The sequence below is a fragment of the Pogoniulus pusillus genome, chromosome 16 (assembly GCF_015220805.1).
Source record: "Pogoniulus pusillus isolate bPogPus1 chromosome 16, bPogPus1.pri, whole genome shotgun sequence".
Lineage (NCBI taxonomy): Eukaryota > Metazoa > Chordata > Aves > Piciformes > Lybiidae > Pogoniulus > Pogoniulus pusillus.
In genome coordinates, this window is record NC_087279.1 from 549,656 (window position 1) to 564,238 (window position 14,583).

The following is a 14,583-nucleotide window of genomic DNA, read 5'->3' on the forward strand; positions in this document are numbered from 1 at the left end:
TGGCCAGCCTGTCCCAGCCCCTGACCACAGCAGCACGGAAAATGTTCCTAGCGTCCAACCTAGCCTTGCCCTGGCACAGTGCCAGGCAAAACACATCGCGAGTGGCCAGATGGCCAGGGCTCGCTCCTCAGGGATGAAGCTCCAAGCGTGTTCTCAGAGTCAACAATTCCTTACATTCCAATTCTTTCCTTCTTTGTCTTTCTGATAAAAAGCACTGAACTCGTTGGGCAGTGCAGAGGCTGCTGGCGAGGGCACCGCAGCTGTAGCTCTGCACTCACAGGGCAGCCTGCAAGGCTACTGCGACCTCTCCCTCCTCTTGCTTTTTGGGCTACTCGTCTCCAGGTCTTTTGAATTCATGACTAACAGCACTGTGAGTCTGAGGAGCTTTACATTTACCATTCCTTTGTACCCTGCACACGTTTGCACTCCAGACAGCTCCTTTCCAGAACCTCACTTCCAGACTTTGGCAGCTTTCTCCTTACCTCAGCAATCATATGAGTACCATGAAACTAACAACGAATTTCTTAGCCCTGCTGTGGCAAAGGAAAGCTGAACAACAGGCTATTGGTGAGGCCATGAGGACAGAACATAGAAACCCCTAGCCAGACGTCTCCAGGGTGGGGCTTAAAGCACCACAGCTCCAAGGCTGCCTCGGGACCCAGCTGCTTTAGCAGAAGTTCTCTTTCAACAGGCGTAGTTACAGTCAGGGGTTTTCCCCGCCCGGCTCCCTGCTCCGTGTCCAGCTCACACACCTCAGTTCTGTGTCATGGGCACACAATGAGAGCACTTCTGAAAGTCACTTGAGACACTGAGGCTTGTGTGGCAAAAAATTGGATCAAAGCAGGAAGGACCCTTGGGGCTTGGAAAACACCTGTGAAACCTGCCGAACTGGTTAGCTCGTGGGAAAGCACATCTGTGAGGGGCTGCAGCCTGGCAGCCAGACCCCTACCCACTGCAAGCTTTGAGAGGGAACCAAAAGGGTCTTCTTCAGGCCAGACCAGGACCCCGCGCTTCTGTTCAGCCTTCCCTTCAGGTGGTGAGGGGCAGGGCAGGAGTGCACTGCTGCCCTCAGGCACTGCGCCAGCGGCAGGGGAACTGGCCAGGTCTCCGGTGCTTTGCACCAGCAGCTGCCACCAGCCACTTCCTGCTGCTGCTCTCGGTGGTTCCAGGCTGCTTGCTGTGACTGTGGAGGGAGACAGGGCTGTGAAGGACTGCTAACCACGCCAACTTCCCACGGGCCTGTCACAAGCCCAGGACAGCCTTCCCACGCTGCTCATCAGCTGAGAGAGTGACAGCGTTCCTGCCTTGCAGCCGGCCGGGGCTTGCTCTGATTTTCTCCTGGCCCACAGGAGCACTCTGGAACAGACTTTGCTGGGCTGAGCATTTCTCCAGGCTTTACCTGCCTACATCTGGGTTTGTTGCTTCTTTTAATGTATTCTATCCATAGCAGTTCTTTTAATGACCTAAAGTTTCTAGCACAGCATTTGTGCACCTGCTTTAACAGCCCTAAAGGAAGAGGCTTTTTGGCAGCTGCTCACTCCCAGCGCCTCGTACCCGCAGTGAGCACAGAGGCAGGGCTCTGGCTGAAGCCTGCCAAGCAGCGACGTCAGCACAGGGACGAGCTGTTGCAATATGTAATGACACAAGGCTCCTGCCAGGAAAGCCAGCAAGGTCCACAGCTGCCTTAGGTTCTCACTGAACCAGCCCATGTTGGGGCCTCCACCTTACAAGTAGCCCAGCTGCACGAAGGTGCCATTTAACACGCTCACAGCCACGGCCATGCTGCTTAGGATGAGACAGCAAGACCTGCAACCTGCAAGATCTCCAAGAGTGGTGTCAGCCTACGGCAAGAGGATCAAACTCACCCTGTGTGACCCAGCAGTCTGTGAACACCAAACCTTGGCAGATGTTTTGAAGTGCTCCTCCTTGTCTTAAAGAGGAAGCTGCTGAGTTTTTAAACCCAAAGTATGGAAAGAAAATGGTATTCTCTGATGTGTCAATAGGAAAATCAACACTTAGATGATGTGCCAGAGCTAAAATTAGCTAAGCACTTACAGGGCTCATGTCACAAGAGAACATCCCCACTGCAAGGAAAGACATGTGGGTGGAACTGGGGAGGCAGCTACATGAGCAGGGCTCTGCATCACACTCTGTGTTTTGTGCCTTCCTCTCCCAGACCAGTTGCACAATGTTAGGAAACTCCATTTCAGCTGCAGAAGGGAGTCAGAATTTCCTTTGTTACCTTCTCTTGGAAAGGGGAAGATTTCAAGCAGGGATTACCCCACAGGAAGCAAGAGGCAATGCCTGCTCTAAGGCAGAGCACTTCCTACCCTTTGTGTCTCTGCAAGCGCAGGCAGCTGCTGTAGGCAGCATCAAAATAAGTCAGATCCAAAAGATGCACTTTGGTACTGAAAATGAGACACCACAGAGCCAAACTTGGAGAGAGCTGCTCAGTGTGGAATCCCAAAGTCCCTGCCAGTGAAGCAGTGGCCACCCTAGGAGGGGATGGAGAGCAGCTGGCCTGCTGTGCTCCAATGGAAATGCCAAAGCTGAAGAACTGGAGCAGGGCTCGTAGAATTCCTGTCCTAGGACTCGCACACCTCAAGGGTTCAGGCAAACACCACCTTCCACCCAGGGTTCCCTGAGTAAATGCAGACCCCCAAAGAATTAAATAAGCTTCACTTTTAAACCACAAACTGCTGACAGAAGTGTGGCAGAGAGACTGCATGGCTGCGACTGCAGGTGCCAGCACACAGCTGAAGGCCTCTCCACCCTGACTGCTGCTGCTGCACTCCTGTGCAGTTAAATCAGTCACTTGAGGAAAGATCCCAGGCTGCCTGCTTTGGGTGCTCCCCCCTCAGTCAAGCTTTTTGGGGTCTGATGAATCTTTGTTTCATTTCCACATGGTCACAAACCACTCAAGTCAGTCTTGGAAAGGTAGACAGTGGGGCTGGGCCTCAGCAAATGAACACAACCCCCACAGGTAACTGCTGCCTCTCAGGAGCTGCACTGAGCTATGGCTTTCAGATGCCTGGAATTCTGCGGTATAACTGAAACTTAAGGGAAGAGAGGACACTCAGGTGAGTGATGACATCATGAGGAATTTTTAATGTTGTCTTTTGGCAAGAGGGCAAAAGCTGAAATTGTAGCACAGCTATGTTCACGCAGAAGCTGCCTACAGCTGTGGTAGGCTTGGTGTTGGCTACAACACAGGCCCACAGCCACAGGGGCTGCACAGTTGGCACACCCTATCCAGAGTGTGGCACTGACCAGGTGCAACCACCTACAGGAGGATGAGCAGCTGCCCCCTTCCCCTGCCAGCTGCTGCAGCACTGCTGGGTGCCTGCTGACAGCAGTATTGCTCTGAATGCAGTGTACATGCACACAGATCCACCAGCAAACAGAAGAAAGGCAAGGGATTGTTTTCCCTGCTTCCCTACCTGAATAAAGCAGGGCTGTCTGTGAGCTGGATCCTGCAACAGGCCGGCAGGAGCTGATGCAGTCTGGTCTGCTCTTAGGAGACACCTGCAGCTGGAGTGGTCAATGCTCCCCCAGAAGGCCTCCAGCTACAATGTGAGCCACTGCCCTGTGATGAGAAAGGAGCAGGCACCTCCCTGGAATGCTGAAGAAGAGCTGATAAGAAGGAGGGGGGCCCATAACCAGGGTTCAGTCTATATGGCTGATGAGGTTGGATCACGTTTGCATCAGCTAGGCCAGAATCCAATTGCGAAGGACAAGTAAGGCGCTCAGGGTATGACCTGTGTCAGCCTCACACTGGACATCATACAGGCTTACCAATGCCAACCAAGAGGCAGAAGCCCCCCAAGCATCTACACATCACCGTCCCACCATCACAACACTTCAGCTCAGGTCCTCAGAGAGTGGCAGTGCAAACCCCCACAAACTAACCCCCACTATGCTCTGTGATTCACAGTGAGGCTGTGTGAGAGCAAGATTGCATCCAGAACAAACTTCTGCCACAGCTGCTGCTAGCCTGCCACCTGCAACTCAACCTGGGTGAAAGGAACCCTCTCTGTCACTGACTCCAGCACAAAGCAAGCTAGTCTCCATGTGTGTTCTCCAAGAGATGACCTGATGACATGTCCCCATGAAGTGCTCGAGGATAGCCCAAACAAAACTCCTGTAAGCTTTGCCTGTGCCAGGCCTCTTGAGCCACCGTAAGAACAGCAGGGGAGCAGCAGGGACCTGGTACACTTCTCCATGCTGTTGAGTCCTTTGGGTCTGCCCTGCCATGGCAGCAAGCTCCTCACAGCCTATGTTTCAGAACTTACAACACAGAGAGCAGATCTTCGCACGTTTGGTGGGGACCATCCCTGCTCAACTTCAGTGCTTTGCTCTGCAGCCTGGAGTCAGTGTCCCTGCTGCTCCGCAGCTCCGTTCCTCTGTGTCTCACTTCCCTCCAGGGAAAGCCTCTGAAGATCCTTCCCGAGGTCAGGATGATCCTCCAGCTCTTCATACAGCGACCAAACAATGTCCAGCTTCCTGTAGTCCACAGGCTTGACCAGGCTGCGGACCACCTGCAGACATCTCTGCTTCAGGGTGAACACTGGGCGAGAAGCAAACAGACACCAGCTGGTCACAAGGGCTGGTTAGCTGCCACCCCAAGCCCCCCAGCACTTCTCCAGGCACACAGCTACAGAACGGGCAGCAGTTTCCACAGCTCTTTACAGAGGAGTTCCCTAGCTGTGAGGCACTCCCTGAACCCCCTGAGAGATGTCTCTGCATGGCAGAGCTGTCCATTCAGCACAGCTCTGCCCAAAACCCCTTGCCACCTCCTCCAGTTTGTAAGGCAGATGTCACTGAGTACCAGACCTCTCACTAGAACCTCACACTTAAATCCAAACAGATCTCATCGCACCCCCACACAATGCTACAGGCTGGGGGAATAACAGCTGGAAAGGTGTCCAGTGGAAAACAAACCCTGCAAGTGTTGGTCATCAGCCAGCTGAAGCTGAGCCAGTGTGTGCCCAGGTGGCCAAGAGACCCAGCAGCATCCTGGCCTGGATCAGCAACGGTGTGGCCAGCAGGAGCAGGGCAGGGATCATGCCCTGTACTGGGCATCAGTGAGGCCACACTCTGAGCATGGGAGAAGCTGGAGTAGGTACAGAGAAGAGCAACAAAGCTGGTGAAGGGTCTGGAGAACAGGGCTGGGGAGGAGCACCTAAGGAAGCTCCCCAGCAGCCTGGAGCAGCTGAGGGGAGACCTTCTGGCTATCTACAACATGCTGATCGGAGGCTGGCGTCAGGTGGGGGTTGGTCTCTTCTCCCAAAGAACTTGAGGCAGAATCTGAGGAAACAGCCACAAGTAGCCCCGGGGCAGGCTGAGATCGGCCACGAGGAATAATGTCTTCCTCAAAAGGGTTGTCCAGCCCTAGCCAGGCTGCGGTGGAGGCCCCATCCCTGGAGGAGTTTCAAAGCTGTGTAGACGTGGTGCCGAGGGCCGGTGGTGCCCTGGCAGTGCTGGGGTGACCTGCAAGGTCTCTTCCCAGCTCGGCACCCTCGGGCCTGGCCGCCCTGCAGGCACACACTGCCCGCGCCGTTACCTGGAAGGGTGATGTCTGCTGTGTGCACGTCTGGAGCCACCACAAACAGCTCCTGCCGGTTGACGAGGAGTCCATCGTTCGTCCCCGCGTCCCGGAACAGCCAGAGGTGACCTGGGACAGCAGACGGTAGGAGCAGAGCCGTTACCCCACTTCAACAACCACCTCGGGCCAGAGGCCACCACCGCGGCCTGGGAAGGAGCGCAGGGCTGCGGCCTCCCGATCCTCGGAGCCGGCACGGCCGCTCGCAGACTCCCAGCCCACCCTTCTCAGCTAGCCGGGACCACCCAGCCGGTTCCCCAGCCCACCGGGGCCCTCTGGGCTTCACCCACCCCGGTAGCTGTACATGATCCTGCCGGTGCGCGGCTGCAAGACAGGGTAAGAGCGCGGCCTGCCCTCAAAGTCCACCCAGAACGGGAGGACGCGGCGGGGGCTGCGGTTGTTGAAGATGACCTGGGAACACTCCTCGCTCTTGGGGGAGCGCAGCCCGGGGCCAGGCTCCGACGGCGCCATCCTGCCTCGGCTCCCGGCGCAGGCACTGAGGACGGGCGGGGCCGGTCCGGGCACGGCGGCTCCCGGCGCAGGCGCGGAAGGGCAGGCGGGGCCGGGCACGGCGGCTCCCGGTGCGGGCGCGGAAGGGCAGGCGGGGCCCGTCCGGGCACGGCGGCTCCCGGCGCGGGCGCGGAAGGGCAGGCGGGGCCGAGCACGGCGGCTCCCGGCGCGGGCGCGGAAGGGCAGGCGGGGCCGAGCACGGCGGCTCCCGGCGCGGGCGCGGAAGGGCAGGCGGGGCCGAGCACGGCGGCTCCCGGCGCGGGCGCGGAAGGGCAGGCGGGGCCGAGCACGGCGGCTCCCGGTGCGGGCGAGGAAGGAGCGGCTGCTCCCTCGGCGCGGGGAGCAGGGGGCTCGGGGGTCGGCCCAGGCGGGCCTGGGGTCTCGGCAGAGCCATCCCAGCCGCTCCCGACAGCCCGGTGCGCGGTAAATAGGGGGCCGCGTCAGACGGAAGGAAGGACACAACTCGGCTCCGGTGCCGAACCGCCCAGGGTTTAATATTAGTTAACTGGCCTCGGCACGAACACACACAGCACGAACTCAGTGAGGATGGAAACCGGGAGCGGGTGTTGTCAGCCCGAGGAGCAGGGCGAGAGGCCTGAGAACCCGCAGCACAGCCACAGAACAGCAGCTGCCGGTTGGGCTATGGGGGGAACGCCCCCGGGAGCACGGCGCCGTAGCTACGGCACACAGCTCCCCTGCTGGCCTGAGCACCTCCGCCCGGGCCTGTGCGCAGCAAGGCAGCTGCTCGGGGTGTCTGTGCTCAAGCAGCAACTGCAGTTTGCTAGGGCTGTGTCAGCCCCTGCCACAGCAATGCCCCCCTCAAGCGTGGCTCAGCCCTTCACTGGGGGTTGGCAGTGAGCTGAGGGAGCAGTAAGAAAGGCAGCGGCAGCAGCACACCGTGTACGAACAGAGTGCTTATCAGAGCAGTGCAGCTGTACGTGGGGGCAATGCTATTTCATTAGACTACTTCAATCTGGAAAACCCTCCGTTAAAGAGATGCCACCTGAGGTAACACCCCCTACAGCCTTCAGGCTGCCAGGGCAGTAGCCGTTAGTCATGTGAAGATACAAGTGTGATTTCTCCAGCTAGGGAAGGAAATCGACTGTTACCCCCAGAGCTGCCTCAACCTTTCCAACTGCAAGCAGAGGAAACAAACATTTAACTGAACAAGACACAGACATGGCAGAGAAGACTCTGGTGAAGGAAACCATTACTAATTCCCTTACTGACCTTCAGTTTGGGTGGCAGAGAGGAAAGAGGTGACATAAACAAGGTTTCAGAACACAGAGCACAACCGGTAGCTCTCAAATTGGCCCCCAGGTTAGTATTTGTTATGCAATTTCTAGACAGGCTGTTTGGTTTCTTTGCCCAGGCACTGAGCGAGTGAAGCTCTTGGGTGTCTGTGTTCTTGAGAGGGCTCTGGAGCTGTCCCTGTTGTTCCAGGCAGGTCACCAGAAGGATCTCCGCTCTTCTGCTTGCTCCCAGGTGCGCCTCAGCAGATACACAGCTGCATGCAGCCCCCCGACGTTCACCCACACGGTTTGGCCTTTGCGCCAGATGTGGCCCATCCGTGACAGGGCCTGCAGAACAGAGAGGGAGCCAGAGAGTACTGCGGCTTCGAGAGGGCAACTTTGCTTTAGAAACAACTTGGCTATTCTAAACACATCTGATGGAAACATCAAATGACTCTTAAATGCTATTGATGACTGATCTAAAAATAGATCGTCCAATCACAGACTGCTTTGGGTTGGAAGGGACCTTCAAAGATCATTCAGTGCCAACTCCTGCCATGGGCAGGGACACTTCCCACCAGCCTAGGTGGATCAGGGCCTCATCCAACCTGGCCTTGAACACCTCCAGGGAGAAGGCATCCACAACCTCCCTGGGCAGCCTCTGCCAGTGTCTCCCCACCCTCATGTTAACAATTTCTTCCTCATCTCCACTCTCCCTCTCCCCTCTCAGCTCAAAGCCATTGTCCCTTGTCCTGAGACTCCCAGCCCTTATCAAAGTCTCTTCCCAGCTCTCCTGGAGCCCCTTCAGGTACTGGAAAGCTGCTAGCAAGTCTTTGGATGTTAAACTAGATCAGTTCCGCTCAGATAACCTGACCCTGCCCATCTGTCCAGAAGCCAGCTCACAGTGCCTCAGCAGTGCATGGGAGGTCTGCTGTCCCACAGAACACACCTTGGCAAAGCACTTCTTGTCCTGCGTCAGCAGCACCGCCCTGCCGGTCCCTGGCACGCAGATCCGGCCCATCTCCATCAGGCAGGCTGGGTAGAGATCCCAGTTCTTCTTCTTTGACCCTATCCTGCAAAATTCACCTCTGTGACTGCTGAAAGCCTGTTAGCTGGTGCTGGTCCTTCAGACAGGGGCTAGCTCCCCCAGGACCACGTGCATTAGCAGCATCAGCCTGTGTTCTGGGCATCAGTGCTTCTCAGTTAGGCCCAGGGAAGTGAGCAGAGGGAACCCAGGCCTGCAGCAGCAACAATGGGCAGAGGCCTCAGCAGCCACCCCTCACCTCTTCCCAAAGGGCATGTCCGACACGATGATGTCCACACAGCCAGTCCGCAGGGGCAGGTTGCAGATGTCCCACTGGATGATGTCCAAGGGTATGCCGGGGGCAGAGCTGCTGCAAGTGCAAAACCTTCACCTCAGGCATGGCCTACTGAAGTTTGAGCTGAGGAGGTCTCTGGGGTTAGCAAAACAGCAGGGAAGTACCAACAAGGGACTGAAATGCATCAGTGCACACTGGATTTCTTCGCTCACAACACTGCAGGGAACACAAATCCCTCCTACTCCTCTCACCTTTCCTTACTCTCCTGTCTCTTTAGCAAAGAGCAGATGTTGTTTGCTGCTCTCTTCACAGCCTGTGGGTTGTTGTCACCAGCAATGTGGTAGCAGCTCGGCCACTCCGTGGCTCCCTGGGGACAAACACTGATAATCAGCAACATCAGCACCAATACTGCTTCGCTTGTAACACAACCTGAGAGCCACTCAGACTGACAGGATGTAACAATGGAATTAGAATTCCCCACGGGATACCTGTCAGGGGCATTATGCATCTTAACAGCTCAAAATGCTTTGGGATTTGGTTTCTTCTGGCTGCAGCTTTGGGAGAGAATCAGGGTCACTACACTTTTATCTCTTTAGAAGCTGGTGAGATACTTCTGGGGTTCACTATTCAATTCTCACCAATAAAGCTTTCCTGTATTAATCAGCTGCAGAAAATGTCAAGTTTTACTGAGGTAGACATGAAGGAAGAATCACCTCTATGGGGATGGCACCAGTGCCACACATGGGATCCACGATGATGTCTGTTGGCTGTGGATCACAGAGCCTGGAGAACAGAGAAAGGGAGTGAGAAGAGTCTGAAAACCTGAATTTCCCAAAGGAAGGGAAAGTGAACTAATTGAATCACTCTGAGCCTACCAAAACCTCTGTGATTGCTTTTTCTATTCACTCACTATCATTTTATAAGCAGCAACAGAGATACCTCCAATGTGATCTGGTGCTTGGAGATGAGCTAACAGCAAACATCCTCAGGTAATCACAGAGCACACTGCTTCACCACTCACTGCTGTTTCATTTCTTAAGAATTAGCTTTTGAAGAAGCAGTGGGGGGCTAAAGGATCACATTCTGACACCACTCCCTGAGAACACCCCCCTGTGGCAGCACACCAACCTCAGCATGCCATACGCCAGCGTCGAGCGCAGGGTGGTGGGGCCAAAGTGTGTGATGTTCCTTCTGTGCAGGCTCTCCTCAGTTAGTGCAATACCCACAACAACTTCATTGTTGTGAATGTTCAGAAGAACCTAAAGAAAAAAATGGACTCAGTTTCAGGAGCAGCAGCAGCACTCCGCAGTGAGCCTGTGGAGGAGCTGTGAATCTTAGCTGGCAACTGAATGCCAGGAGCAAGGGACTGAAGAGCACTCTTGGAAGCAAAGCAAGGCACTGTTCTGATGGAGCACTCACACCTGTTTTCATTCACACAGAGCCAGCCTTCTTTCACAAAACTCTCAGGGTGCTACAACATCGACCCTGACTTTTAAAAGGCTCTCTTTGCTAAGTATGGGGGAGAAATCTGGCAAGTCCTGCACATCACAGTGAAGCATCTGCAGAGCAGCACTAAAACTCCCATTCCTGATCCCCTCCACTGCCCCACTTAGGAAGGCCCAGGACTGTGGGCCAGCAGGAAAAGCCCCTCAGAAGTGGGGCAGGCCCTTGGTTGTCCTTTCAAATCAATTCTTTCCCCATGGTAAGAAACTCTGGGTAGCTACTGCTAGCTCCTTGTGTCCTCTTCAGCCAACAGCCCCCAGCGTCTGAATGCGGCACCTGCCATCGGCCTGCACTCACACAAACCAGTGGGGTAAGGGGAGATTCCCAGGGCCAGGCACAGCTGCAGGTGCTGCATGGTACCTGATGTGACCAGGACCAAATGCTGCAGGTGACACTTGGTACCAGAGCCTTTGCTGTGGTTAAGGGAGACCCAGCTCAGCTGCCCTGTGTAACAATGTTGACCAGTGAACCCAAGAAGACAACAGCATCTGCAGGGCAAAGAGGCACTCAGGAAAGAGCAGCAGTGCTCCACTGGGCCACAGAGAGATGATTATTATGGGCACCCAAGGCACTAGGAAGCAGTGGGATCTGTGGGTGCACTTGGTGTGCCACTGGAATGAATGGCTCTGGGGAGGCTGTGACCCAGCACTGCCAGCTCGAGGCAGCTGTTGAAGGCATTCTGGAAATGTCTAAGCATCAGAACTATGAAGTGTTATAGACACAAGGGTGGGCACTGCCAAGGCACAGGACTATACCTCTACATCAAAGTCAGTCATGTCAGCCTTCCACTGGAAGTGCTCCTGCACAGCTCCCCCGAAGTCCCTGGCAGCCTCGTTGGAGGTGAAGCTGTGTTTGTCCCCTGCCCTGTTGCAGGTGACTCGGAACTTCAGCACCTTTGTGCCTCCCTCACTCGGCTGAGCCTCCCCAGCCTTGGCCACGCTCTCAGAGCCCTCCTGCAGCTCATCCTTGCTGTCTGACTGCTCAGGATCACCCTCCTTCTCCTCCCCGTTCTGAGCCTCCGCTGCTTTTGTCTCTCCTGTGTCTTGGTCACTGGTGAGTTCCACACTGGCAGAGTTGTGGGCAGAGTCCTCTTCTCCACTTGTGCCTTTTGGATCTGAGCCTTCCTCTTCCCCCTCCTCCCGCAGCGTCTCTCTGCTGGCAGCAGGCTGCACGTTTGGCTTTTTGCGCTTGCTCTTTTTCTTCTTCAGGCTGTTGTTCAGCTCCCAGACCTTCAAGGGACTGGACCAAGGCAGGTTTTTAACCAACTCTTCCAAATCCTTTAGGGCATCTTCCTTCAAAAGACAAGAGAGACATGTCTGCAGTCAGCCCGTCCCTCCTTCAAACTGTGCCAGAGCAGTGCCCAGAGAGCTAACCCCACACACACTGGCGCCAGGCTCGCAGCTGCCTAGTTAACCGGAACCGCGCTCCAAGTCACAGCACCCACATCCTTTCTCTTGCTAAGTGATGAGCCAACACTGACTTCAGTGACTGAAGAGACACTTGACTGTCCTAGGCGTGGCCTCTACCAGCACGGCATCAGGCTCTTGCCCTGGATGTCGTCTGTACAGCGCCTTGACCCACAGAAATGCTGTCAGACACGATGGCACTTCCAGCCTCTGGCCAGCAAAGAGTAAAGCAGCTCCCTAACTTCTTCATCAAACAGGCTATGCCCTGAGGCTTGTCTGCAAGTACAGCCCACTCCCCACAGCCCCGAGACTGACGGACAGAGTAACTCACCTTGCTTGCTTTAAACTGATAGTCCTTGAACTCCTGAACCACAACAAACAAATTATCCACGGACCTTAGGCGATGCACCTAGGAGGAATAGGAAACGCCGGTGGCACATCACTGCCTGCGTGCCGGGGGTTCCTCACTGCAACCAGCGCTCTGTCACCTCCCAGCCCGCTCTGAGGCACCCTCCCGGCCTGTGCTGATGTGGGGGCCACCTCTTTCCGTGCAAAGCCAGCAGGAAACTGACGCTCCCCAACTCTGACTTCACCCACTCCGGCAAGCACAACACAACATGGAAACAGCTCTCGACACTGGGGCCGAGGTTTTGGTGTCTTTTCACACCGAAGGCCTTTGCACCGGCAGCATTCCGCTCACGCCGGGCCAGAACCCCGTCCCTCCCGTTACAGCCGCTGCTGGGCGAGCCACGGCCGCAGCTGGGCGGACAGCGAGGCCGGGCTGGGGAACAAGGCAGGGAGCGGGGACGGAGCAGGCAACCCGTGCAGACCTGCGGCAGGCTCCCGGCCGGGACTTCGAAGTAGATCTTCCCCCGGTCCCTGCTGATCCTGGAGGCCGAGCCCAGCTTCTCCTGCACCTCTTCGGCCGCCGCCAGCTCGAACCCAGTGGGCACAGTGGCGCCGATAACGGCCGCTAGCTCCGAGCCCTCCTCGCACGGGGCCGGCTCCTGACCGTCCGCGGCCGCCTCGGTTTCCGCCATTCCCGGCCACGGACGGAGGCCTGCGGACGGGGACCGCCGCACCACGCCGGAGGCCCGCGCCCGCGCGGCCTTCACTTCCGCCTCCGGGTCGAGCGCCGCTGCCCCGCGCCGGCGGCAGGCTAAGGCTGCCCCCTGCTGGCCAGCGGCGGTACCGCTCCGCTCGCTGCCCGAGGGAGGCGGCGCCCGGTGCCGGGCCGCGATGGAAGCGAACCGGTGAGCGGCAGGACGGCTGTCTGGCGAGTGGGCTCAGCGGCCCGGAGCGGCCGGACTCTGCTCGGCCTCGGCGGCGGAAGCCGCTGTGCCCGCTGCCTGCCGCCCGGGGAAGGCGTCTGCCGGGCGGGCAGGTGCGCGTGTGGCACCGAGCCGTGAGGAGGAGGACGGGCAGTGGACGGGCAGTGGACGGGCTGCTGGGACCAAAGCAGGGAGCGGAAGGTGATCCGTGAGGGCCGCAGGTGGTTTTCTGCCGTTACCGTGTAACTCCCCGGTGCTGATCCCCCGCGGTGCTGGCAGCCCATGGTGGCCCTCGGGCACGCACCCTGTACCCACGCTGCGCCCCGTGCGAGGCCGCCCCGCAGCTGCCCTCATGCCCCTCAGACTCTGCACGGCAGCAGTGCTGTTCTGGGTACAGAGGAGTTGCTGCTGGGTGTGCAGGGCTGCCCAGGCTGTGTCTGGGCAGCTGGTGCTGTGCCAGCTCTGCACCCACATGGCACTGGCATGGATGCTGCAAGTGTTTGCCACGGGGCGCAAACCATAGCTGGCCACTTCATGGAACTGTAGTTTGGGTTAGAAGAGACCTTAAGGATCATCCAGTGCCAACCCCTGCCATGGGCAGAGGCACCTCCTTCCAGCCCAGGTTGCTCAGGGCGTCATCCAGCCTGGCCTTGGGCACCTCCAGGCTTGGAGCCTGCACAGCGTCTCTGGGTGCCCTGTTATGGTGCCTCACCACCCGCAGGGGCAGCAGTTTCTTCCTAACGGTTCATCTCAATGTGCTTTTTTCCAGTGTGAAGCCATCAGCCCTCGTCCTGTCACTCCACGGCTCTGCTGCAAGCCCCTCTCTGGCTCTCCTGTAGCCCCTTTGGTGCTGGAAGGCTGCTTGAAGGTCTGCCCTGAGCCTCCTTCATTCCTTGTTAGGAAATGTGCACCACTTCCTTAACATAGTCCCTGACCCATTTCCAGCACTGGACCTGATGTGTAGCTCAAGACCAGCTGCTAAGTGCCTTTCTGCAGGGGCCACCCTGAACCTGCTCCACGACCACGCACGGAGGTGGCAAGGTGTGAGCTGCCTGAAGCTGCTGAGGCCCCGGGCTCCCTCCGGCTCTCCAAGCCCTTCACCTCTTCCAGCACCAGGCTTCCAGATGAAAACACGACCTGTCCCTGCAGCTCCTGCTGCAGCAGCTGCAGTGCCTGCTGGCAGCAGCTCTCTTTGCTTTCCTTTTCTGCCTGCTCTGGTTCTGCTGTGGCATTTCGCTAAGGAGCAGGACTCCTGCAGTGTTGCTGCTGCCCTGCAGCCTCCTGCAGCAGGGCTCTGCCTCCTTGGAGAGGGTGTGTGAGAGCAGGGCTCAGAGCTGTGGCTTCTCTGCCACCTAGTTAGAAATAACTTGTGATCCAAGTCTGAAAATAGAGAATTAGAACCATGGAATTTGGGTCAGGAACATACTGGGGGAGAAGGTTTCTGTGAAACGTCTTCCTTGAGGAAAGCTTAAAAACAAGCTAGAGCAGGGAGAGCCACTGGGGCACACCGCAGCTTCTGATGGACCAGGGCTTGTGCCCCATGTGGGGGCATTGCCAGAGGGGTGATGTGCCCCTGGCAGCTGCTGAAGCAGTGGGAGGGTAAAGGATGTGATCTGTGGCACTGCAGCGAGTTCCCAGGCGTGGGTACTGAGGGGGTTCCTGGCTGCCACAGCGCTGCACCACCTGCTCCCAGGCTCTGTGCCCACAGAGCAGCGTGGGCATGCTGCGGGCATGCAGCTC

At 57.2% G+C, this 14,583-nt stretch overlaps 2 protein-coding genes and 1 long non-coding RNA gene across 4 annotated transcripts; 1 reads left to right on the forward strand and 2 right to left on the reverse strand.

The window, feature by feature from the left end:
• Positions 1 to 3,081: 3,081 nt before the first annotated feature.
• VHL (von Hippel-Lindau tumor suppressor) lies at positions 3,082 to 6,150 on the reverse strand. The gene is made up of 3 exons (XM_064156127.1): positions 5,893 to 6,150; positions 5,564 to 5,674; positions 3,082 to 4,567 (listed from the first exon to the last, which is right to left on the reverse strand). Exons 1-3 carry the CDS (start codon positions 6,071 to 6,073, stop codon positions 4,371 to 4,373), a joined length of 489 nt encoding a protein of 162 aa, XP_064012197.1. The 5' UTR covers positions 6,074 to 6,150; the 3' UTR covers positions 3,082 to 4,370.
• A 430-nt stretch (positions 6,151 to 6,580) lies between these two features.
• THUMPD3 (THUMP domain containing 3) lies at positions 6,581 to 12,697 on the reverse strand. 2 transcript variants are annotated; one of them, XM_064156129.1, is made up of 9 exons: positions 12,403 to 12,697; positions 11,904 to 11,981; positions 10,922 to 11,458; positions 9,792 to 9,922; positions 9,377 to 9,446; positions 8,915 to 9,030; positions 8,628 to 8,735; positions 8,294 to 8,417; positions 6,581 to 7,692 (listed from the first exon to the last, which is right to left on the reverse strand). In XM_064156129.1, exons 1-9 carry the CDS (start codon positions 12,610 to 12,612, stop codon positions 7,561 to 7,563), a joined length of 1,506 nt encoding a protein of 501 aa, XP_064012199.1. In that variant the 5' UTR covers positions 12,613 to 12,697; the 3' UTR covers positions 6,581 to 7,560. The 2 variants fall into 2 exon arrangements, with proteins under 2 accessions (XP_064012199.1, XP_064012198.1); XM_064156128.1 differs by having other exon boundaries at positions 8,628 to 8,738; positions 12,403 to 12,696.
• Positions 12,698 to 12,993: 296 nt separating this feature from the next.
• LOC135182182 (uncharacterized) lies at positions 12,994 to 14,318 on the forward strand. The gene is made up of 3 exons (XR_010305073.1): positions 12,994 to 13,044; positions 13,613 to 13,711; positions 13,840 to 14,318. It is a non-coding gene; the product is annotated as an uncharacterized LOC135182182 (long non-coding RNA).
• Positions 14,319 to 14,583: the final 265 nt, after the last annotated feature.

Bases quoted from the DNA above. Each gene is read 5' to 3' on its own strand.
- VHL (XM_064156127.1), bottom strand. From the start codon at position 6,073: ATGGCGCCGTCGGAGCCTGGCCCCGGGCTGCGCTCCCCCAAGAGCGAG. The intron at 5,675-5,892 runs GTGGGTGAAGCC...CTGCTGTCCCAG, and splicing joins GATCATGTACAGCTACCGGG to GTCACCTCTGGCTGTTCCGG. The intron at 4,568-5,563 runs GTAACGGCGCGG...CTTCTCGCCCAG, and splicing joins AGCAGACATCACCCTTCCAG to TGTTCACCCTGAAGCAGAGA.
- THUMPD3 (XM_064156128.1), bottom strand. From the start codon at position 12,612: ATGGCGGAAACCGAGGCGGCCGCGGACGGTCAGGAGCCGGCCCCGTGC. The intron at 11,982-12,402 runs GTCTGCACGGGT...TATTCCTCCTAG, and splicing joins CGGCCGGGAGCCTGCCGCAG to GTGCATCGCCTAAGGTCCGT. The intron at 11,459-11,903 runs GTGAGTTACTCT...TGTCTTTTGAAG, and splicing joins ATCAGTTTAAAGCAAGCAAG to GAAGATGCCCTAAAGGATTT.